This window comes from Strongylocentrotus purpuratus, unplaced genomic scaffold, assembly GCF_000002235.5.
Source record: "Strongylocentrotus purpuratus isolate Spur 01 unplaced genomic scaffold, Spur_5.0 spur5_scaffold_5, whole genome shotgun sequence".
Taxonomy (NCBI): domain Eukaryota; kingdom Metazoa; phylum Echinodermata; class Echinoidea; order Camarodonta; family Strongylocentrotidae; genus Strongylocentrotus; species Strongylocentrotus purpuratus.
Window position 1 is genome coordinate 30541817 of NW_022145611.1, and position 26665 is coordinate 30568481.

General features: G+C 35.7%; 1 protein-coding gene across 1 annotated transcript in view; it reads right to left on the reverse strand.

Moving 5' to 3' along the window:
- LOC582026 (adenylosuccinate synthetase isozyme 1 A) overlaps positions 1-26665 on the reverse strand; it is a 39617-nt gene continuing 12952 nt past the window's right edge. Inside the window, exons 3-12 of the mRNA XM_011683328.2 lie at positions 26282-26395; positions 25346-25409; positions 8220-8327; positions 7801-7882; positions 7318-7444; positions 5955-6109; positions 4845-4969; positions 4242-4339; positions 3491-3640; positions 1-2946 (exon numbers count right to left, since the gene is read on the reverse strand). Of these exons, the coding sequence (XP_011681630.2) occupies positions 2894-2946; positions 3491-3640; positions 4242-4339; positions 4845-4969; positions 5955-6109; positions 7318-7444; positions 7801-7882; positions 8220-8327; positions 25346-25409; positions 26282-26395 (1076 nt within the window). The 3' untranslated portion in view covers positions 1-2893. The remainder of the gene's footprint in view (positions 2947-3490; positions 3641-4241; positions 4340-4844; positions 4970-5954; positions 6110-7317; positions 7445-7800; positions 7883-8219; positions 8328-25345; positions 25410-26281; positions 26396-26665) is intronic.

Consider the following 26665-nt stretch of genomic DNA (forward strand, 5'->3'; position numbering starts at 1 on the left):
TAGTTTTATTCTTCACCACATCCCATATTTTATTTGAAACAGCTCACATCAGATTTTTTTTTAAAGCTATACAATCCGATGATTAATTACAATGGAGAGCAAGAAACTCCTTTTCATCTCGATTTATCTCTCAGCATATATATATAGTTTTCAATCATACAGTTTAAAAATCACACACCCAATTTTAGACAATAAAATTATGAAGGAAGACGACATTGAAACCTAGTTGAAGGTTCTAATCTTCCTGTGATAATACGAGTATTGAAAGTGTGATTTCTTGTGTGATTTTAATCTCACTTTTTTCATCGTGCAATTTGATAATTTCTCTATGTAATATTTTCTATTTGTTTTGAGAGACTGAAATGTTTACAAACATGAATTTCTTGATAAAAAGCTGCTGTTTAGCACAATAATTAACTTTTTCCACTGCTTACCTAAGAATCTAGCAATAAAGCATAGACGCAACCTTAATTATACCTGACAGATGACAACATATTAAAGATTAGCTCGTAATGCCATGGCAATTTTTTAACAACCAGTAACAGTTTGGCTAGACCAGAGTACTAGGTTACCATGAATAATTCAAATGCATAGCTGCCAACCTTCTGTAACAAAAATTAAGATTCTCTCAGATCAAAAACAGAATACATTGTATTTTGTATGCTTAAACACAACAGGAGAATTTTTTTTCCCATTTTCATTGAATTTCTCCTTCTTGAACCAGTTCAAGATTTTCTGTCTTTTAAATAATATTGTGTCTTTCACATTTCTAAATATGCAAGGTGAGTTTCATGTGCGCATGTTTTTTTTATACCATTCCTATTTTTGAATAAAGCAAAACACAAAGTTTCCTTAAATAACATTTTGTTAAAGGTTCAGAGTGTAGAAATAATGAAAACCAGGTAAACCAGGTACATTTTGATTGAAACACATTTGCGAATCCGTTTCCCATACCAGTAACCCAAATCCTTAGCAAAAAACTAGTTCAGTCTGCCTAAAAAATATTTGATTTTCTTAAAATCTTTTTTTATACACTATTGTTTGACATTATATATACAATAAGTGATTGCGTACATTTGATAAAAAGAAATATTCATTTCGGCAAAAGGCTATGATACAAATTTCTCACAATTCCTTTTTCTAACCACACAATACAGCAACATTGAAATTTTTTCTTGTAATTATTAATTTTGATAGAAGGAGCCATGGACTTTCGTAAAAAATATCATATTAATAATTACATTGATCTGTTAAAACAATTCCAATCAAATGCTTCAAGATATGCAATTTCTCTGGCACTGCACATGGGGAAGTTAAAGGACTTCACTTTATTCTTTTTTTAAGGTGAAATAGAAATGTAACAATTTTGCTTGTAAATTTCCATTTGATTTGCTTTTGTAATTCATTTCATATGAGTGGACCACTTTTAAAGTTATCTTATACTAATATATGCATACAAATAATAGATGTTAGTATTTTAACGTTAGAGTATTACAGGAGTACAAAATGGAGTAATGATGGACTACCCAATTTAAATTAACATAAAATAATATAAAAAACATTTCAGGAAAACAACTATTACATCTAATAACAACAGCAACCTCTATTCAATATAATGAAAGCAAAATAATAAGTTATAACCAAACAACAAATATACTATAGTAAAGTGTTAAATGAAAAAAAACCTCATGAGTAGCATTTTGAATACAAATGTTTTCAAATTTTGTGCATTATGGTTCTAAATAAAATAGTTCTTTAAGGTAATTTCACCCTATTACCAGAACTCAAATCTTTTACTTTAGGCATTCAACTAGAAAGCACCAATATAACAGCACATCATATATAGATTCATGGGCATCCAAACATGAGGTACCAATGATGTTCCAAAAGAGATATCTATAACCTTGAGAGGGAGTAGGGAGGGGCACCTGCTAAATCAATACATCTACACCCCTGGGTTAAGCAACTAAAGAGCAACAAATCTTTTACAAAATCAAGGTAATTCTACCATCGGCCTGGGACAAAATGTGTGTGTGATTGTGCTTAAAACTTGAATGATGTACGGTATACAAACACTTGAGAGCAGCCTTCACAACATTTAGAAACATGAATGATTCAATGATACTGAACTCAAAGAGGTAGCAATAACGGTAGTAAGGAGAGAGGGATGGAAAGAGCAATGATAGTGAACAAAAACCAGGAAGAAATCTTTAACATCTCTTTCGTTTACTGTGTATATGGTATATCTTCTGGCAAAAAACCTCTGACCAAACTCACAGAAATATTGATTGAGACCTGTTTCTTGTGTTGGAGATGGTCGACTGCACAATTAAGTCTTGACAAAAAAATTCAGTATCGTCTCAATTACGCTGATATATCAGAGTGCAAAAAATACCACATATACACACTGTACTGTACACACTGGGGAGAGAGGAAATGAAACATGAAATCACTCCTGAGCAATTGTCATCAACTCAAATCACAGCTAGGCTACACAGGTGAGTCAAAATGATGTCATAAAAATAATATATACAGACTTCATATTTGTTGAGAATTGTTAAAGATTGTATGTACTAAAATTGAAATCTACCAGCAAGAGAATGCTCTTCTATGAAAGTGCCTTCTTACCAAATTAAAGTCATACGACATCGGGATACACTCATAATTGTATTATTTGAGATATGAATGTATCTGAACACTCACAGAGGTTGCAGAATATTTAAAGCTTTTGTTTACAGCATCATTGACTATATTCATGACCCCCCCCCCCCCTACAAGGATGCAACTATGGACGTTCCTGATCAGTGTTTGCAGAGCAGGGCCAACTCCTTGAACTTCAGGCATATTATAGATGAGCACTATGTTAAAATCCATGGAATTCTCTGGTTGGAAACTAGAAAAGCTGGATGATAGAATCTCTGCTCTTACCGATTCCAACCCACTTAACTGTGATAGAAAAAGGAATAAAAGAGAACAATGGATTATACTCATCAAATGCAATCCTACAAGATTATACCCAGGTCTTCAGGTTAAGTGAGGTTATTTTCTTCTCAAAATATACCATCGAATGCAATCCTACAAGAATTCTTATATCTATTTTCTATCGACAACTATCCATAGAAGAGTAATATAATTAAGGGATTAATACTATTTTATTAAATGAAATATGAAATCATGTGCTTTTAAATGAAAACCACTGAATACTGGAAATCAGCTGGTAATCTACAGATAAATTTAAATTTGAAGGAAAGAATGAAAGAGAATGTCATTGGACAAGAAATGGCTCATGAAGGGGAAAAAAGACTTGATACACTCACAAAACCATCATCAAGTAAAATTTCATCAGCATCCCATTGAAAGATATGTCTTAGAATTCAGACACTTTTGAAAGGAGTGTTGTCAAGCTTGTGCTTTTGATCATTAAGTTCCTAAAATGTCCTGGCAACATATTGAAGTAATAATGTAAGATTCAATGTGCACAAATACTTACTTGGGATGCCAATAAGTTCCTCTGCCTTGCGGACATACTTCTGGGCATTTACTGGGAGATCTTCAAACTTCCTACAGTCAGTTGTACTCGTGTTCCACCCAGGCATCGTCACATACTCAACTTCCACTTCCTTCAACACATCTTGATGGGCTGCAGAAAAAAGAAGAAAAAAAATTGTCATCAATTAGCTCTAAGATATGATACGTTACCGATCCCTTTAAATTGTTTTGTGTTGGTAGACCTTTGAATTCACCCTCTTCTTGGGCATTCAAAAGATTTTAAAAGAAAGTTGAGAAAAAGAGATTTCATAAGAGAAATGTCAGAGTATCCATAAATACAAAATACTTGAACAAAAAACTCTTGTGATAATACCTAAACTTTGAATTACCTGATGCAGAACCAGACTTCAAGCTCTTGGCAGTGTCCAGTGAAAAAATGTAGCTAGTCTTTAAATGCTATGAATGAGAACCTGATGTCATTACTGTATATGTGTCCAAGATTGACACTATCTAAAGTGTCACAAAGTTGGCAGTGAATTTTATTAACTATAATAATAATAATAATAATAATAATAATAATAATAGGCATTTCTATAGCGCCATCTATCTACAAATTCTATTCCGAGGCGGATGTATTATTACCCCCGCTTTAGCCTAGTTGCCATTACAGCGCTCCAGCATTTCAAGGAATTAATTCCTGCCAGATAAGATGTAATAGCTGAATTACAGAGAAAAGTATTGTGTTTTCTTACCTGGGAATGAAGGAAGAGGTTCTCCATCGATCAGGTACTTGACTCCAATCTTAATCTCATCAAAGATATCCAGGATATCCAGCTTGGTCATAGCAAGCCTGTCCAGGGTAAAAAAAATGTGTTCAAGGTTATTCAGTATAATTACATTAGGCATAATGATTACATCCGATTCTAGGATGACCAACCTCAGACTACCCTTCACAGACACCATAGGGTAATTAATTACCACCCCCCACATACTAATATAATTTTAATAGGAGTTGATGTCCAAAGGGAGGGTGGATGTGGGGAATTGTGAATATTCCTACAGGGTACTTGTCTGAGGGGGTAGCTGTCCAGGGGTTGCTGTTTAGGGATAGCAGTCGGAACAGATAAATTTGCTTGTGTTCTGTTTTGAGACATTTCTGTTGTTTAATATGATCCAGATTAAAGTAGCTATTAAAACAGTCTTTATTTTAGCATAACTGGTTAATTACCAGACAAAAATTCTCTCAAATGAATTTCCAACCCCTCTTCCCCATTTTAAAAGCATGCATATAGTCATTAAAACCAGTAAAACTGGACAAGGTACCAAGCTAAATCTATTTGTTTGTTTGTACTTACGCACTGAACCCGTTGATCATGTGAACGTATTTGAGAAGGACCACATCTAACCAACCACATCGTCGTCTTCTCTTGGTCGTCACACCAAACTCTTGACCTGTGCTCTGTAAAAGGTCACCAAGCTCCTATCAAGACAATAGCAATAAGGAAAGTAAGATCAGTTCATACTGCCTTTCATTGGCAAAAGAATTCGGACTAAGATCAAAAGATCTGGGTATTAAACTAAAAGGTGAGTGTTTCAGTTCCTGATCATCACTGTGGCTATACAAGTTTGTGATTAAAGATTAAACTGAAGCTGGCAGAAATCACTGATTTCACTCTCACAAATCCTAACTCCATCATCATTATTTATTAAAGTTAACATTTTCCACAGACTTTTGCCCTATGATGATGACACTCCCTTCCTCCACTTCTTCTTGTCAAGCAGGTCCTCAGCCCCAGCCCACTATTTTTCTTTAACATTAATACCGTTTAACCACTGCAAGATCCCTCTCGACAAGAATTCAATCTTCAGAGGTAATTTTGAATGTATAGAGAATAGAGCATCATGATATCACTCTGTAATTGTGTCGTCGTGTAGATAAATCACTGAAATGGTATAAGGTATTTCTCCTTCTCTTACAGTGTCTTTCCTTATAAATACATATAAAGAAGTCAACTGTAAGAAGCTGAAAAATTTACACAATCAAAATTTGAAACAGGAAAGAACAGGGAAGAAATACTAGTAGAATATAATATTTCCCATAATATTCAGATAATTTTTCTTTACCTCTTCTAATAAAATATGATCTATTCTTGATACATAAAGTTTATATCTTCTCAGAGTGTTATTGATCAATGTCGCTGACTCTTTAGATTGATCAATATATATATAAACATTTATCAAGAATAAATCATATTGTAACAATCATTTCGTGAAGAGAGATCAATACAAATTATTCCAACTTTATGGGCAATATTGTAAAAGAAAGAAATGTAAATGATAACATATGTACTCAAGATCATGTGGCGAAAATCATCCAACGACGATGGAAAACACACCAAAAAAAATCAAACAACAACAACATGCTTCTCCAACATACATATGATCATCCGTAGACCTGTACTTACATTCAGCTGCTCAGTTGGAAAGGCACCATCTCCTACCCTGGTTGTGTAAGCTTTGACTACACCGTACACTTCACCAATACTCCTAGGTGGAATTCCCAACCCTGTACAAACACCACCTATTGAGCAGTTGGACGACGTGACGTATGGATATGTCCCTGGAAAACAGAACAATAACAAGGAAAATTATCAGACCTGCCAACCCCTGGAGTTCAAAAACTGTATTCTTTAATCCCCAAAGTTGTATTTTACTGACAAAAGTTGTATTCTTAAAAATAAACACGGACTGTTACGCGGATCGATGCCTCTTACAGTTCCTACATACAGGAAGAAATTTTTTAAAGGATCGTTGGTTGAATATGCATGATTTCGTCACGACTGGTGTGTTCGATGAACCAATGAACATCCCCAAATTGCCGATGTGAGATGCTTGTAGGATACTTCATAGGACAGAATGGGCATTTTGCCATTGAAAATGGCACACACACACAAAATACCACCGAAATTTTTTTTTTTTAAATTCCCCCAAAAAAGTGTTTTTTTTGGTTGTTGAAAATCGTATTTTATTGAGGAAAATCGTACTGTCGTATTTGCTTCTAAAAATTGTACTAAATATGACTAAATCGTACGGGTTGGCAGGTCTGAATTATCATCACATTATGATAACTTTAAACAATGGAGGAAAGCAGTATGTGTCAACACTGTTGTAAGTGCAAAGTGAACATATACATGAACAGTTAACAACTACATTTTCCATAACCCTTGAAGATTTAATTAATTTTTTTCTTAATAACTCAAGAATAAAAGTCATTGGTTGAATTAGAGCCTTTGTTCAATAATTCAGATCTAAGCTTTAATATGTCACATTCTTACGAAATGCAAATCAGGACAATTACATTTTTCACGCACTTAAAAAATTACAGAACTTGGTAAGGGTATGAATAATTTAGTTAACTGTATACATTCTATTTCAACAACTTTTGGAAAGAAACATTCTATTAAAATCAAATCTTGTCCATTGACACACAAGACCTTTTCATTAAAAACAGAAAAGTAAATTGATTTTCTCTTAACAGCTCACATAAGATACATTCGGAAATCAAATTTGGTTCTTTTTGGTACACAACACCCTTTTATTGAAAAACAAACAAACCCTGAAATGTAAAATAATGGTCCCCTGAATGATCCGCTTAATGTCAAGTGAATTGTATGGTTTCATCTTTCTTATCTTGCTAGCCAGTGGACGAGCTTGCTATAGTTCAAGTACAATAACTGATATTAATCAGCTTTAGAACACATCTTTAGGGAAGAGGTAGAAACAAACACTCTTGGCAAAACACTACTGACATAATAAACAAGTTCTCACCGAAGTCGATGTCGAGCATGGTAGCATTGGCGCCCTCTACCAGGATGCGTTTTTCAGGTTCTTTGAGCAGCGAATCCAGGAGATAGACTGTGTCACAAACCATAGGCCTGATCTGCTTGGCATATTTCTGCAATGTAATGATTCAGAAACGTAATGCAATTAAATTTTTATCGTCTTCATGTTGAATTGAATTCAAGTACGCTGAATAGTCGATTCACGAGTCACTCTTTCAAGCGTTATTCCAGCATTTAAACTTGCCATATCAAATTCAAAAAGTAAGATTTTAAGTTGATATTTTGAAGGTAGAACACATGCATGGAGCTCTAAATGTGCAAAGTGGAACTTTTTTTCTCTTTCATAAATGGTCTCTTTCATATTTAAAGCATTTTACTAACCAGTGACCTTCAAAAACAGTGTTCCTCTTTCAGTATCATGTATATATTTAAACTATTTCAATTTTTCAAAATCTTGTAAGAGTTTTACCTGATATCTCTGTAGCTCGGACTCAACATCGACTACAAGTTGAGGGAACAGTTTCTGATGGATGTTGACCAGTGCTCGAAACCTGCAAGAAGAAATACACATTTATGCTTTCAATTCATATACTCATACATGTAGCCTTGAAAGTACTGCCCAAACCTTAAAAATAAGACAATTGTTGGTTCAACTCTTTAAACTACATCTTTTTACTACTTTTCCTATGCTACAACTTGCTTATAAAAGGTAGGGTGGCATCCAAATATAAATTGATTCCCGTTGATGTACAAGGCTGCATATAACTCCTATTTTGTTATTCAAACATATAAATGTATTTCATCAATTTTTAATATTTTTTAAAATAATGGACATAAATAAGGCTTGTCAAAGATAGTTGTAGAGGTGTAATAAACTAATTGACTTACTTTTCTTCAAAAACTGTGAAGTCCCCCATGAGGTCACAGACACGAATGCCAGTCCTGCTGGCTTTTGAGGAATAAGTTGGACCAATTCCCTTCTTCGTTGTGCCAAGACTGCAGATGAAAAGTAGAAAAACATGGAAAAATTGTTTGATATTGCTTAGTAAACACAAATTCACTCAATTGATTTGAATGAAACCTTGTATATAAAGATTGGGCAACAGAATGGTAAGTTAACATGGAATATTCTAAATTGAATTAAGTAATAGGGTACAGAACAGACATACACCATTTACAAAATGAACGAAAATCAAGCCTCACACAGGGTCACCATTCAGTTCATTTAGGTTATTGAGTTTGGACTTCAAAACATTCATTGACTGATGATGCCTTAAAGGTACTATGTCCCATTTGCAGCAAAAAAAATGAATAAGTTAAATTCCAACTGCATTTGAAAGATAATACTTATTTAGAACTTCCCTAAAAAAGGTGGGGCTTGAAAATGTCTTCAAGTGGGAAAATAATGACTATTAGTTGTCAAATCGACTTTAGGGCTATAGAGCCCAAAAGTAATAGTCTTGATTTTCAGACAATTGTACCGAATGGTCATACGTTTTATGCTGCGCAAAGATTCAATCAGTTTAATCTTGGCCATCACAAGAAGTGGGTTATTGATGTAGACAAATGCTCATGTACCCTTTACAACTCTTTTCATGTATGTTATTACCAAAGAAGAAAAAAAGCCAGTCAGTCACTCAATAGTGTCTGACAGTGAAGTCTAGCAAGTGAACAGGTTTCCTTGCATAATTTGAATATGAGGACACTGCTAACATTTAAATTTCACAGATAGGACATACATGACATATTCATAATTCCTGCAACGTTCTACAGAATTTGAGGTTGGCTGCAAAAGGGACATAGTACCTTGAAAGGGATCCGGTAAATTTGTCTCAGATTCTGAAACAAAATCCTGGATTTAGCTCATGCTGCAATGATAACAAGTCAACGCAAAGCGTAGCATCCCCTCGTAGGGTACAAATGGCCTATATATGCCAGAACAAGTTACCTCCATTGGACTATACTATCATATTACTAGGCAAGGAAGTTAACCACTTTTTCAAATATATAATTAGGTGTTTTTTACATAGTTAATGAGCTATGACCTTTCACCTTTGACCTACATACTCAGATATCGAACTTAGGCTGTACATGTATTTTGATACCATGTACCTTCATATCAAATTTCATTAAAATCCGGCAAACATTACTGAAGTAATCGATCGGAATCCAAATTTGTTACGGACGGATGCACGGTACGACGCACAGACGGACGGTAGCATGTATATCCCCTCCGATCTTTAGGTCAGTCAGGAACCCCATGACTTTTACAAGCCAATCGCCTGTCTGATTATCAAGATATTGATGATTGGAAATCGAAACCAAATTGTGTGCTTGCCAAACGGTTTTCATAGCACTACAGTTTATTGGGGAAAACAAGTATGGTAAAACTGGTCACTCAAAGATTTTTACTTTTTGAGGCACTTCTTGATCATTTTGAAGCGCAATTTTTTTTTTTGTAGGGCTTCAATATTATACCATATTACAGACACTGATAACACGTAGGGCCGTGCATCTCAGATTTAAATTTTTTAATGACGCCTTTAATAATGTCAGCAGAAAGGTCATTCCAAAAATTAATTACCCTTTGACTGAAAGAATGTAACCTTTTGGAGCTCGACATCTCCTCTTATAGAACCTAAACTTGTGTCCTCCAGACAGTGACTTGATCATTAAGAACAAGCTCAGAGAAAATAAAGATACTGTCCCTGATCCATCTCAGAAGATTTCATTCTTATAAAATTCTATAAAAGGTCAAGCACATCAGTCTCTACTTATGAATCGTTATCATTTTAATCTTCTCACTTTTCAGCAAGCGAATTGACATATCTCTCATTTTATGTAATGGGTGTCTTTCCAAGGTTATGCGGATTACAATACTCCCATGTTTTTCTGCTCATTGACATTTCTCTTCAATAAATAATAGTAGTGGGTTCTTGTGAAGTGCTCATGTCTGTCAGACTTGACACTCCTAGCGCTCCACAGTTATTACCCCAGCTTTAGCACACACACAAAATAAAAACCCATAAAAAACATTATATTTACAAGGGGTATGAATAATTCATCTTTTCTCTCCCTTCTATTACAATCTCCTGTTCTCTCAACATCTCCCACTGTCTCTCTTCCTATTATGTGCGTCTGTCTGGGAGAATGGAAGAATGGAAGAAAGGGAGAGAGAGAGAGAGAGAGAGAGAAGCCTTGATGGAAACAATATTGTCACCACTTTATGATGAATATAACTTGCTGACTTCAGACTTCATGTACCTGTATATCAAAACCACAAGCAAAAGACTAATTAAGAACATACACGTACCATGTGACAGCCATGTGAACGACACAAATTAACAATAAAAAGCTACTTTCAATTCACAGCAGTACAAATTTGTAAGGAAGTGAAAGTCCCATTTGTCACTCATGACGTGTATCTGTCTTTGGATCGTTTAAAAAACAGTGCATTTAGATTAAATCTAAATAGTCTTTGCCTATCAATGTACTGTATGGTGTTTCAAAGCCTCTGCCCTTAGGTGGTGGTCTTGATGCTAAGGCGACTCTACCCCCCCCCCCCTCCAAAAGAATGTTGAATTCAGTCTGTAACAAAGACAAAATATGTTGGTTTTTTCCTCACTTTTCCTCCTTCTATTTGTGATATGTATTGGTTTGAGCCTGGAACTATCAAGATTAGCTCTTTTCTATTTCTAGATTCACTTTAATAATATTTTATCTTTTGAACATTGTGGACCAGTATGCCCTTTTTAAAGGGGGAAAGGGGAGGGGGGAGAGAGAGAGAGAGAGAAGCCTTGATGGAAACAACATTGTCACCACTTTATGATGAATATAACTTGCTGACTTCAGACTTCATGTACTGTACCAGTACTATCATAGTATCAAAACCACAAGAAAAAGACTAATTAAGAACATACATGTACCATGTGACAGCTATGTGAATGACACAAATTATCAATAAAAACCTACTCTCAATTCACAGCAGTACAAATTTGTAAGGAAATGAAAGTCCCATTTGTCACTCATGACGTATATCTGTCTTTGGATTGTTCAAAATAACAGTGCATTTAGATTAAATCTAAATAGTTGATGCAACACACTCTATGGTTGAATCAAACTGATTTATTTCATAGGTCTACTCACTTTTATGTTGATTGGTGACTGGATGTTCATTATATAATCATATATCATATTGTAATAACCCATCCACACAGAAAGTCTTTGCCTATCAATGTACTGTATCATGGTGTTGATGCTAAGGCGACTCTACCCCCCCCCCCAACAAAAAAGTGTTGAATTCGGTCTGTAACAAAGACAAGATATGGTTTTTTCTCACTTTTCAAAATGCATTGGTTTGAGCCTGCAACTATCAAGATTAGCACTTGGACTTTTAGCACTTTTCTATTTCTAGACTCACTTTAACAATATTTTATCTTTTGAAAATTTTGGACCAGTATACTTTTCTCTGAAAGAGGAAGGAGGGGGGGGGGGGGGAAGACAGAATCATCCCTTGCAAGGAATATAGAGAACGTGGCTGTAAACTGAGCTTCAATACGAAGCAAGGTGAGATGATATCATTTAAACAAGTGTGGTCTGAGTCAGATCAATAAAAAGAGACCTGGGGAAACCTATATCCACCTTGGATTTACTGATCTAGTTCAGCAAATGATGATAGCTCTACATGTAATGTGTCCAATACAGGACAAACATCTCCCAAACTAAGGATGTGGGTTATATCAGTGTCTACGAATTGAGGTCGTGACTTTTGTTTTGATCTTGTTTGTCACACATGAATTACCCTGTTGAAAGGGAACAGAAGCGTGAGATACTTTAGCCCTAATAGGAGAAATCCAATTTAAAATGTGTATCATACAAAAATCAAATTCTACTATGATTTCGACCTGATGCTAGGTTTAAGTTTTTTTTTCTTCTTCAGGTATAAGGAAATTAGTCTGAGGTCAAGTTTTCCTTTGTAAAAACTAACCATAGATCTAGGGTCAGGTTTAAATGAATTAGTAAAATACAAGCCTTTGTCTCCACAAGGTAAAAAATATATTGAACATGTACTGTGGAGGAGTAGGCCTCTTTCCACATACCAGTAGTGAAGTTATTTAGTTTTAGGGAATTTTTACAGCCTTTTATAACATTGAGTCAAGAATTATTCTAATTCTCATTAGGCTAATTCTCATGTTAATCCCATTTAGTTGCCTCACAATGGGAGGTCTCATTTTATAGCTCGTCAAGATGTCTAAATAACATGTCACATACATTGTAGTATGGACAACAAAGTGTCATTTAAATTGGGGCAAAAAAACATCCAATGAAAAAAAACTATACAAAAAAAAAGTTGGGTTGTGAAAGGCTTACAACCCTGCATCAACACTCTTAGAATGAAAACTTTATATTTGTAATATTGATCAGTGGATCTGCAACATATATACACAGCAAATATGTTTATCCAAAATAAAAAAGGAAGAGAAACAAATATTTCCTTGCTATGTAAGTCTCAGTATGAACATAGCCTATGACTTGTTTATCTCCTTCAGACAGGTTTGGTGCCTAGCAAAGTGAAAGGTCAGACAAGGTTCAATACTTATAATATATATAATCATTCAAATAAGCAATGCTAGTCAATACCAAAACCACATGCAAATTATGAGATAGTTTGAGGTAATATAAAATTTGAACATGGAGCAAATTTTAGAATTATCTTTTTTATTTTTATTTCTTTTATAAAAGATAAAAGGTCTGATATAGTCTTCAATATTTTATTTCACTTTGCTAATAAAGGCTTAAACGAAAAATTGTAACCTCTGAGTTGAACGAACAATGCAGCCAATAGGAAAATAGGCAATGGCAACCAACTAGCAATTATATGGCCCAATTCACAGCTGCAAGTTCCTAATATCTACAATATAATATTTAATATCTAAAGCGGTAAAAGTAATAAATGGTTCCTCATCCATTAGCCTTCTTCAGTACTACATCGTAACTCGGGTTTATGACATGTTGCCGCCGTATACAATTCTGTAGGCTATTGATTTCATACTAGAACGCACCTGCTTTTATTATTAGAAATGAGGCCAGCCATCACAGGTGTAATTAAATGCACTGTAATCAATAGCACTCAAAATATCACATTTCTCTTATTACATCTCTGACGAAAACAAGATCAACGACTTGTGTGTTTTAATTTTGGTTTCCAAGCAAACACAATATCGTTTTCTTTTTTAAAATCAGTTTGAGCTGGTTGCATAAGTTCCTTTCGTACCAGGCACCAGACATGTATTCAACCTTCAACAAAGATGGCCACGCAACTATTGGAAAGCCATCTGCAGAACACATCAGAGCTCCTAATTATACGCCATTGAACTGGATAGGATAGTCCAGTGTACCATAACAAGAGTTGAATTTCATTATTGGCTAAACAGAATTACCTGTGGTTGTTGTTGTTACCTCAATGTGTAATATAATGAAATTACAGTATCAAACATTTAAGGGTAAAGGGTGGACAGCTTAATACCAGAGATAAGGATTCATTTGTAATTTTGTATTATAAGCTTTATAAATTTATAAGCAGTACGATTGATTGTGCAGAAGACAAAACATCTAAATATCAACATAAGTAGATGGGATGTGTCTACAAATATTGCGGTTATAATAAGTAACAACATGTGCACTTTCAAAGAAAATTAATACAGAGAAATGTGAAGAATTTTATATTCAAGACAAGATAAATGTAAGATTTAAAAAAGTATCCTTTCCCTTTACATGTACATGTATCTCTGTTACAACCCTCACCCTCTGCATTCTCTCTCCCTCCTTCCTTCTCTCTCTCTCACTCACTCACTCACCATCATATCTATCTTATCTCTCCTAAATATTTCTTCACTTTCGTTCCTTCCTTCCTCCCCCTATTTTTAAAGTAAATACTCACTAGTCACTACACTGTATTTCTTAGCAAGTTTGATCAGCCTGGTTTTATGCTTAACCATGTTTACCACTTCAATTATTATCAAGGCAGATTCCATAAAGGAGATAAGCATTAATATCTAAATAACTGCTTGACGTCATATTCCTACTCAGGAATCACTAAGCAAGTGAAGTCAGGCAGGCGCATGCACTAAATGGCACTTAAAGAGGTGTAGAGTGTGGCTGTAAGCTTGCATCGAGAATAAATATGTCTGGACATTCATTCAATATGGTTGATAAAAGTGTGACAGAATTTGAAAATAAGTTGGGTATTATGAGATTTCAGAATTATCAAATTTATAACACATTTACTCAATCTTGCTGAAAAGCACTATAAGATATGGACACAGGTATGGACACAGATATGGGTACAAGGGACCTTGCATTCACATACATGTAGCATCAGAGTTTGCTCAAAAGTTGTGACTTAATTTGTCTCAGTTCTATATGAAATTGAAATGTGAGAGTACATCAAACACTATCCTTTTTAAAGGGACATTTCTGCAATGATATTCTTCCCCATGGGCTTAACATGGATGAGAAAGCTCACAAATTCATTTTCACTTTTACCAACCCTGACGTCTGAACCTTCTCTTTAAAACAGCCGAGGCTGGTAAACCAAGCCTGTACCGTGTAGTTAACACATCGCTTATGATGATAAACATGGCCGATCACCTTCACCATGTGTTTGTATGGGTCCTGATTGATTGGGTAAATGAGCTCTATGAAGAGTGACCTTTCACTATCCCAGAAACTTGATCATGTTTTGATCTCACCTTCCTACTACCACTGCAATGTTTACAATGCACTTCTGAATGTACACAACATATATTTATGGGCATACATGTATGGGCACTGTCCGATGAATAGTTTTCTTTAAATGATTGAGGTTTGTGACATTTTTATAATTACTTTTTGTTTGTTTGCTGGTGGTAAGTTTCATACCTGAGTACCTTTAACAAGAAATCTTAATGTGTAACGTGTAATGTGTAAAATATCATTTTTTCCTATAAGTACATGGTATTTGCAATTCTACCTTTATCACACATGAAAAAAAAAAGGAAAAAATAGAGAAAGTGTGGGGGATTGAGCCCTAATCAAGTCAACTTTTCAAAAAACAAGTCACAAACATTATTGGGGTCAGAGTACACTATAGGCTATAACCCCCCCCCCCCCCCCTCCTCCTCTTCCCCTTCTAGGGGTTCTGGCCATCTGTGTGTCAGTGTCAAGTCCTGCACGTGATTAATATTTACACATCTGTACATTCATTTTATTATTTGTGTAAATAATCTTTATCAATCATTAATCAAGAAAAGAGTTCATACACAGATCAATGGAAGAAAAAGAATAAGACAAGTTGTGACATGTACAAGTGTCTGGAAATTTTTCCATCCCTCAAGAATGTTAAATTAGTGTTACAATGTTAAAAGCAAGCATTCTCTGGGGCACTGTCTTCATTCATGTACATATGGCATGCAGCCTCCTATTCATTTTGAAAGCCTAGATTGCACCAGTTGACTCTATGATGTATGCATGTTGCTATGCTTGGAATGGATGTGGTAAATGTGGTAGATTTGGTAAGTACATAATTCTTGTTTTTTTTTAAATTAAATCAATCACACTTCCTCTCCACCTAGGTTTTTTATTAATCATTCACAGACATTTTTACCAAATGATTAAAAACAACATACAGTGATGTGGTATTGGAAATTTGTTTTCAAACAGCTAACTGCCAAAATGTGAGTCAATCAGCAATCTATTTGTAATCTCAAGTCACCATAATTGTGTTTACATTTCCCCTGTTATCATACATGTATATGTCCGAGCTAACTAGAACTGCGGAAGATATGTAAGGAATAGTGTATTCAATTTTTTTTTTTTCTTTTTCTTCTACAAATAGTCCGGCAGCCATCTCGATATACCTTGTTTTAGGGTCTATAGTTTTTTTTTCTTCAGATTATAGTTCCTTAGACCATCAATTTGAAGAATTCGATTGCTGACACTCTGTCAGCATTGAGCAATTTGAGATATGTGACGTCATACAAAATGGCCGCCAAAATCCCCTTTTTAACCAAAATTAATGATATAAAAAGTTTTAACAGCATTTTACTACATTAAATGGCAGTCAAATATCTTAATTTTTTTCTAGAATCATCACTAAATAAAAATTGCGATGCTGTATGATCACAAATGATATGCAAATTTGCATAATTGATGGCCAAATACCAATTTCTAACATGAGATTATCATATGTCATGAGTCAGATGCACTGGATACAGTGAGTAAAAATTGTGCTGCACATTTATTTTTATTTTGTAATTTTATACTCGAAGAAAACATGGTTGAATTTTATGCTCTCTGTCCCATAGATATGAGGTGGCATATGGTGATAAATGCCCATTTTCAGTGACAGCGTTAAGAAACTAGATTTGTATTCTAAGGTACTAGATTCTTTTAAATTAACCTACAAATTACGAACTACCGATACGATACAGGACTATATCCGTTTGTAAGTTTGCTTCAAAATCTTGAAATTTGTTTAAAAGCCCTCTAAAGTGTTGGGAGCCCTAAAATATTCCATGCGGAAGAGGGTGTCATTTAACACTTAATTCTGCAAAGTGAGGTCGTGACTGTAATGCGTGCTTCCACACGCATGTTCGCAAATGAGCTCTCTTTTAATAACATTTTCTACAAACGCTTGAGGTAGTTTGAGGTAGTGAGGCAAGGTTTGGGGGTATTTGGAGCTCCTAGTCTTCGGACCCTTGATAGCCACACGTTGATACGAGCCTCTGACATTCAGTTGGTTGTTGACTGTCCATAACATGAAGCAAAGCATTGAGTAGGTTGAGTGATGACATTATGACCATGCTGCATCAACATTGCCAACTGAGTCCTAAGGGAGTCGAATCTTCTGCTTCATCACTTTCAGCATTGTACCCTATCCAATGCCAAAGTATGCCCCAAGAGTGTCGCATCCCGTCAACGCATGTCCTGCCAACATCGATGGAATGATATCTCCTAACTTGTCTACATTAGCAGGAACATCAATAACAGTTCAATTTGTGAAGGGGCGTCTCCATGGTCATTGGCGTTTTATAAGTCCGTCATGTATATAATGATCGATGCAAAAGTAGTACGTAGACGTCTGTGTCATCCACTAGGACCCTAACATACATCTTCTCATTAGCATCAATTCAAATCGCTTGCTGTACTTCGATGTTGCCTGCTTCATCATAACTATGTTGTGGACAGACCTTTCCTTGCCATGACATCACTGCCTGGAATCACTTCAACAGGAACCTCATCTTGACGGTAAAGGCCTGCTTGTGCTTTTGCCTATTTCTGAGCACCCAATCATCCTGCAGACTCGCGCATATAATTACGATGTCGATCAACTGTAGTTTGTTGTCATGAAAAGATAGTGAAGTTAGCAACACTAGAGACACGTTTCAACAACTTCTCTCCCTAGCTTTATTGATCTTTCCAAAGCTTTTGACTGCGTACAACATAAACGCCTATGGAAGATTATGAGCTGGATGGGCTTTCCAGCATATATAATTCAACTCATCCAGTCGCTCTACCAATACCTAGAAGCAACAGTAAGAACAGAGAATGGCTACACCGAAAGGTTCACTATTGGTCAAGTTGTCCGTCAAGGCTGCATCCTATCGCCATCTATGCTGTATTCATTATGAGAAAGGCATTTTATGGTCAAGTTTCTGTTGGTGGACGAACGATCACCAACCTAAGATACGCCGACAATACAACACTCTCTGGCGTATTGATCGGGAAGGGTTGGGGGGGGGGGGGGTTGGGGACAGTTAAACCCCCAAACAAAATTCAAACTGTTTTTTCTATATATTCGATACCAGTGATTTACAAATGTTGCTGAAATGACATGATTTTCCTGGGTTTTTTTCTCACTTTTTAGTAAATTATTATTTGTTAAGCGTATGTTGGAAAATGACAAATCCTAAATTCACAGTCAAGCAAAAAATATGCTTATTTAAAAGCCTACATGTCAGGGTCCGCAGAACAGCGGGGCTCAGGGGACTCGAGCCCCCTCACTTTTTGTATAAAGTATGTTGAAGAGAACTAGAAAGAAAGAAAGAAAGTGACCCGAGGTGAAATGAGGTATCAAAATATGTTCATCTTACAGTTAATAAATGCCTGAAACCCTTGAGCTTCCAGGGGCTGTGCCCCTTGAACACCACGCCAATTTGCGCTCCTCTCTTCCTGATCGTAAATACTTCACCCCCCCCCCCCCACCCCGATTTTAAAAAAGTTCTGCGGGGCCTGCATGTAACATGTATGAGTGGTGGTGATGCAGATTGTTTTTCTGCCCCTCTAAGTGTTTTTGCTCAGTATGCCACTGACAACACTTATAACAAGAACATCAGAAGAACTACTAGAACTCTTTAAAAAAGAGTGAAGGATGCAAGTGAATAATTTGGACCCTACCTCAATGGGAAAAAGACCTAGATCATGATTGGTGGAAATTAACTACATGCAACAGAGCATGGTGGTTGATGGAGAAGAAGTTGATCAAGTGGACAAGTTTATATAATGTTCTTGGGTCAATGATTGTCAAGGAGGGTGGAAGCTCGGCAATATCTGCCTTTGAAATGTGGTGTTGGAGGAAGCTACTTGGGATATCATGAAGAGATTACAACACCAATGGACACAATTAATGTCCATCATCGGAGATCAACCGCCACTTGCTACCAGGATTGACGGTACAAGCTACAATAGTTTGGTCACGTTAGCAGAAGATCAGGAGACAACCTTGACAAATTATCATTCAAGGTACCTTTGAAGGAACACGTAACAAAGGAAGACTCAAGCTCAGATGGACTGACGACCTTCGGGAAATCACTAGCCACCCTCTAAATACTAAAGACACTCTACCGGATTGCAGGAGACAGATGCCGATCAAAAGGTCTCATCAAACGGGTCACAATGGTGAGCCATGATCTATATGACAACGACGACGACGACGAATAGTAAGAGATAGTTTCTTGGAGGGCAGCAGTGACGCGGGACTCAGTTGGAAGACCCTCGGCCCGTTATGACCTCTAGATACTCTCGGATCTGTCAAACACCAAGCAAAAATCATCAGATTTTCATCCACAGCAGAGCACAACCATCAATGACTGTACAAGGTTGTTCCAGTGTCTCATGCCTGGCTGACATCTCAACTTTTGTCAAATTCTATAAGTCCGTCTTTGACATGGGAGTGCTCGTTTCCAGAATCATCAAAAAGTGCTGTTGGACTGGTGAAAGCTCTTATGACAAAATGTCCTTGATATTGACCTCTCTTGAACTTGTCTGCAGTCCTATTACTCTGAAGTAGATCAACTTTTCATAGATTTTCGTATCCCAACATTGACTTCTTCATGGCAGCCATGGTTTGAACTTTCTTGGAAATTGTGTCATAGAATCCACCAGGTAATATCTTTTGAAATTCATGCATCTGTCTAGTATAGATGTCAACTGCTTTATCCACATTCACTGACGTTGGAGCAATGCTGGTCTAAATAAAGCCTATCAATTGAATAATAATGTGTGCCGTAAAACCACTTCTCACCGATTTGATGAAAATGAATTCTTTCATAGCCATTTTTTTTTCTTGACATATGTAGGGTAGGTGTAGGGAATTGGAGACCACCAAGCTTGAACCCATCACTGTCTGTCCGTGTTGGCTCCAATATTGATATAGCGACATATGTGGTCTTAAACAACACTTCTGCATATATCCAATTCATTTCGAAGACTACAATGCGTTCTCTCTCCGAGAAAATTGGCAAAATTGACCAAGATATTAGCAATTTTGATCGTAAAAATTTGCTCTGATATAAAAACACAATTTTCACTGAATGTTGTGGTGTATTATTATTATTATTATTATTTATTCGGCAAAGGAAAACATTACATATCAGTGTACACAATACAAAATAAGACATAGTTATCAACCATTGGAACGCCAGGGACAGAAAAAGTTAACTAAATTACTGTGGCATAAAGCCTCCTGTCCCAATTCCAATGGATGATTTACATAAAACAGAAATAAGAAGTTTAGCCTTGGGTTACCTTCAAAGTTGAAAAGTAATTAGGGCCTATTAAACAATTATAAGTGATGTAATTAAATGCAAAATGCGGTATCATTATTTCAGATACATTATATAATATTAATCAATTACAAACAAATGTATAGGCAGATATTTAGGGGTGGCTCTTAAAAATAAGTTTTAAAAGGAAGTTTATGAAATGTGCCAACCATCACAGAAAGCTTATGGCCATTGTATGTTGTGAATGGGTGTTGCAATTCACATTATGAATGGTGTCTGATCAGAAATGTGTGTAGGTAATTGGGGACACCAGGTCCAAGATGGGGGCCTAATTCTCCCCAGTTGTCCATTTCATGTTGAAAGGCACTATCATGAAACATATTTGATCGTACGTGTCACCATTCTAATTTGAATGCATTCAATTTTAAGAAGTTGTTTCTATGCTGTGAGTTTGATCAATGTAAAAGTCATATTGCCAGAACATTATTCTGAAAGTATTTTAACATAATTGAGAACACCTTTATTACTGTAAACAAAAACTACAGAAATATTTTGGGCCACATTGTTTTAAAATCGTTTCCAAATTTCAGTAAGTTCATTGGCTCCATATATCTCTTTCAAAAAATGTTTGAACTAACTATAACAATCCCATTTTCATTCAAATTGTATTTAAAATGTCTTGATTTGTAACTGTCCCTTATTACCTACACATGTAGGTAATGAGAGACCTTTGGTGATGACGTCATTAATCATTGTTATCTTATTAATCAGTTACATCATGACCACAATTTTGTTACAAAATAAAGAGAAAAAATACTAAAGGGAATACAAAAATGTCTGTATGTGTAACATTGTTCATGTTTATGTAAATTATGCAAATGTGCTTAAGGGTCTTCCATTCCCCACACCTACCCTATCTAAATTTGTACCAAACACGATGAAAGATTATGCAGCACAACTGCAATTGTTGCCCCCAAAAAGCATTTAATATGATTTCAACGTGACATAGATTTAAGAAATTGGCATTTGGCTGGCACATATATTTTATTCAAATTAATATGTTTATAGAGGGCGCTATTTCAAAATATGCAAATAAGCTGGTCATCTATGGCCAAGCAACATCACAAAACATTTTGTTAGTGATGGTCCTAGAGAGATACAGACATTTGGCAGCCAAAAATTTTAGAAAAAATCCTTATTATATATTTATTATTCATTTTTAAAGGAAAATCATGTACTTTGGCGGCTATTTTGTATGACGTCATATATCTTAAATTGCTCAAGGCTGACAGAGTGTCAGCCAACGAAAAAAAATTGAGTCGGTACGGTCGATCACACCGGGACCCGACCGTTGCCGTCGGGTCCCGGTTTCGTTTTTTGAGAACCGGCGCTCCGAAAAAAATAATGAAATATGTAAGAAATTGCAGTTTTGCACACCACTAAAATCAATCCACCCTAAAACTTAAGTATTTAATTGTTACCAATCGTATTCTAGCTCATCCAGAATCAATCCGAACTGCTGATATAAATATGGGTTGCAAAGCAGTTCGCCCCATTGGGTTGTTGTTGCCAGCTGCTAGCTAGCTACTGTACTGGCCGGGTCTCTCGGCAGTATTAATAAATCAGGTTGAAAGAAACATTAATGTTTGAATAATAAAACGACTTTCTAAAAAGTACTTCTTTACAACATACCGATCGAATAATTTTTAAAAGACAAAATATATATTTTTTCTTTGATTTTGAACACCGCATGCTTCTTTTAAAAGCTGAAAATGACTTGGTAATCACAAGAAGTTTCGATACGGATAGCTGTTGCAATGCAAGTTGAGACTAGTCTCGGAAAATGCGCAGTGCTCCTTGTTAGCTATAATGCGTGCCAGAACGAACCCAAACAAAGACGTGATCGTAACGAGAAAAAAATCATTAAAAACTACGAGAGCACAATTGGAAAGACAACTACTCAAAATTATCGTAAGCAGATACATAACTTGGAGGAAGAATACAATAGTTGTCCAAGAAAAGCCACATAAATAGTGATATTTAATGAGTTACTATAGGTACAATCATTATCGGAAGGGCCTGCATGCTGCAATATATCTAAACGTGTTTAAATTGAACACGAGGCAAATACCGCCCTCTACGGTAAAAAGCAGTATAACAAAGGATTCGAGTATTTGCAGCTAGCAGGCCCCTTGCGATAAAAATGTACCCAGTAACTCCTCGATTATCACAATTTCTGTGGCATTTCTTGGGCGATTATTGAATTCTTTGTCCAAGTTAAGTATCTGATTATGGTAATTTTGAGCAGTATATATCTTTCCAATTGTGCTCTCGTAGTTTTTAATGTGTTTTTTCTCGTTACGATTACGTCTTTGTTTGGGTTCGTTCTGGCACGCATTACAGATAACGAGGAGCACTGCGCATTTTTCCGAGACTAGTCTGAACTTGCCTTGCAACAGCTATTCGTATCGAAACTTCTTGTGATTACCAAGTAATTTTCAGCTTTTAAAAAAAAAGCATGCGATGTTTAAAATAAGAGATAAATATTTATTTTTGTCTTTAAAATATTATATGATCGGTATATTGTACAGAAGAATTTTTAGAAAGCCGTTTTATTATTCTAACATTCATATTTTTTGACCAGATTTATTCAACCTGCATAAATCAAAATGGCGGCTCGATTGTAGTCTTTATATTTTTGCTCGAGTTTTTTTACTTTTAGAGGCACGATAATGGCACTAAACATCGCCAATCATGGATGAATATAATGTCAAATGGAAGAATATACCAATCTGTGCCGAGGTATGCGTGTGTTGATTTATTTGACTGATAAAAATGTCACTTTTAAGGGACATACTGATGATATGCGCTTTTTATAGAGGCAAGTGACAAATCCTGCGAGCTGATTTCGGGACACCGGGTCCCGACCGGTGCAAGGCCGTCGGGACCCGGTTTATGAAAATCCCGACATGACTCAGGCCTAAAAAAAATACACGGTGGCGACGGGCGATTCGCCCCCTAAACCTCTGAAATCGCCACGGTAAAAATCAAGACGAGGGCGAAAAAAAATCAATATATCTTGAAAAATCGCCCCCGCCATAAATTGATATTCCCTAGGAATTAATAAATCAATTTATTGATGTGTCTGAGTGAAATCTCCGTTCCAACTACCAACTCCAAAACTAGAAACTTCCATCGACATTTTAAAAGTTTTGTGAGTTGCAGCGGATCGGCGGTCGTACCTACTGTAGCTAGATCTACGGCGGTATCCGCCTGCCTGCGCCTAAGCTCCCGGCGGCCGGACAGGCCACCGGCCCCGATGTAGTTTCGTGCACAGCATGAATGCATACGCAGTTCGCACACATTCACAATACACAGAAAACGTACTAGCTCAGCTCCAGCGCGCGCCCGCACGCTCCTAGTATGAAGCAAATCAGTATTTGCGAGTGACGAGAGCTGAACTGCTAGCGACCAAATTGGTACGTAATATGTTTATTTAGTCTTTTTTCTGGCCCTAATTTGTATCATGGACAATGCAATCCCATTAAAAAAAATGTTATTCCGTCTAAAATTGTGTTATTTATAAGTTAAAACCATTAAATGCGAGTATATTTTTACTGTTGTCCCACATACTGATATTTTTGTTATCACGAAACGTGCAAAATCAATGCCGGATTTTTTCCTGTAAAATCGGTATAAAGCAAGTTTCGTACACAGAAATTGAATTTTGTTATAAAAAAACCGTAAATAAATATATAAAGGATGTTCCTACTCCTCAGAATTTTTCTTACAACTGTTTAATTAAATTAAATTATTTATATACGATCGATGCCAGGCCAATTGTCATGAGTGATGACATCAATTTCTGTCTACGAAAAGAAGCTAGCTTTGGCTTGGCCTTTAGAATTAGAGTCTATAAAAAAAAAATAAGGCCATGATTTTGCATGTTTCGGCATAACAAATACATCGGTATGTGGGACAACAGTAAAAATATTTACTCACATTTAATGGTTATAAATGTTATAAATAACACAATTTTAAAGGGAGTTAGTCTACATTTTTTTTTAATGGGATGGGATTGCATTGTCCATGATAACAACTAAATTTGGGACAGAAAAAAAGACTAAATAACATATTACCTACCAATTTGGTTGCTAGTAGTATGATGGCTAAGGAAAAACACAACTTATTGTTACAGCTTACAATATGGCTTTAACTTAAGGAAGTAGCCCCTTGGTTTTTTTTAGGCAATGGGGAAAAGTAGCCCCCATAAAAAAATTAATTCCTAGCCCGCGTGTCAGTGATAATATTTTCTTAGGATATGAAAAACGAACAGTTAAACAAAACACTCCTTTTGACAAGTTTTAGTTACATGTATATGTAAATCATAAAGCCACACGTTTAACACAAAGTGAATAAATCCTGGGTATCTGAATGTCTGCAATACTCTACATGACATATGTACGCTACAATTGTATCTATATTTGCCTTTGCTTGGAATTTAATTAGGTAAAACCGTGTTTAAAAAAAATACAACCTTAAAAAAAAAAAGCCCCCCTGAGCTCCAAAATAGCCACCGCAAAATAATTAAGGGGGGCTATTTTTTTAAGGGAAAATCTGAAAAGAGCCCTCGTAAAAAAAAAAGTAATTTTTTGGTTGGTGTCAGCAATCGGATTCTTGAAATAGAAGGTCTAGGCAATCAAAATCCATTGAAAAAAAAACTATAGACCCTAAAACAAGGTTAGGCCAATAATCTGCATGTGGCTGCCGGACTAAAAGCAGTAAACATTGATATACCGGTAATTGTTTGTATGCTCATTTTCAGTACTAAGAATTGCCACAAAGTCATACCAGTAGTTCAGTAAAAAAAGTCCATACCAACCAAAGGTTACTGGAGAAGAAGAAGAACCACTTTATTCACATTCAAGATTATCTTATTAGTTAACCCCCAAAAAGAAAAAAGGAACTCACCTCGACTTGTTCTTGGACTTTTCCAACTCTTGTAAGCCATCGACTTGTTGATGCAAGTCAAAAACTGCAAAAGGAAATATTAAAGGTAGTTTATCCCTTTTGCAGCTAACATCAAATTATGTAGAACTTTGTAGGAATAATGAATATGTCACGCATGTCCTATCTGTGAAATTTAAAGTTAGCAGTGTCATACTATTCAAATTATACAAGGAAACCTGTTTACTTTCTAGACTTCACTGTCAGACACTATTGAGTGACTGACTGACTTCTTTTTTTTCTTTGGTATAACATACATAAAATGACTGTAAAGGTACATGAGCATTTGTCTACATCAATAACCCACTTCTTGTAAAGGCCAAAATTAAACTGATTGAATCTTTGTGCAGCACAAAGCGTACAACCATTTGGTACAAGGGTCTGAAAATCAGACTATTTCATTAATACCCGTGAAAGCTAAATTTGATCCAACAAATAATGGTTGTTATCTTTCAAATGCCCTTGGAATTTAACCATTTCATTTTTTGGCCTGCAAACAGGACATAGTACCTTTAAGTCCACTTAATGTATGCAGCATTCAGATATTCGTGTAACTGATATTTGGTTTGTGGTTGGATTGTTTTATGGTTTTATTAAATATATTACTGGTACCTTGGGAGCAGTGTTCCACAGAATAATTAACATTCTGGAATCAAAATTTTTAACAGTCCATAACTTTGTGTAAATGTGAATGTATGACAATACAGATGTAAGAAATAAAAGATAATACCTGTTTCAGCAAAAATCTTTTGTTTTAAATGTTTTTATTGAAACTGTTTAATTGCTTGTCCTACTATTCAACATCAAATACAATACCATGTGCAAGTTATTATAACATGCAAATTTGTACATTTTTATGGATTATTATACTCATAAAAGATAAAAGATGTGTCTACACACCTAAATGTGCTCTATCTGAGATGCGTAGCCTCTCGCTCCAGTCCTCTAGTCCTTTTGATTTGGCCTTCTCCGCTTCCTCAAAGAGCCCTGGTATGTGAACCACCAGACCATTACCTGCAAGATTCCCATGTAAATCAAGTAAGTTGGATGATGAAATACATGAATGGAAAATACTTCATAGATAGAGATAGAGAGAGAGAGAGAGAGAGAGAGAGAGAGACGGGGGAAGGGGGGGGGGGGAGAAAGAGGGGGGAGAAGACTAAGGAGAAACCTACAACAAACTACTAAGTGCTCTAGATATTTATTTAGTGTACTAAGAAATTTACATATTCACAGATAAGTGAAGTCACTCATCCATTTTTTTATATTTTTGTGAGTTTATTA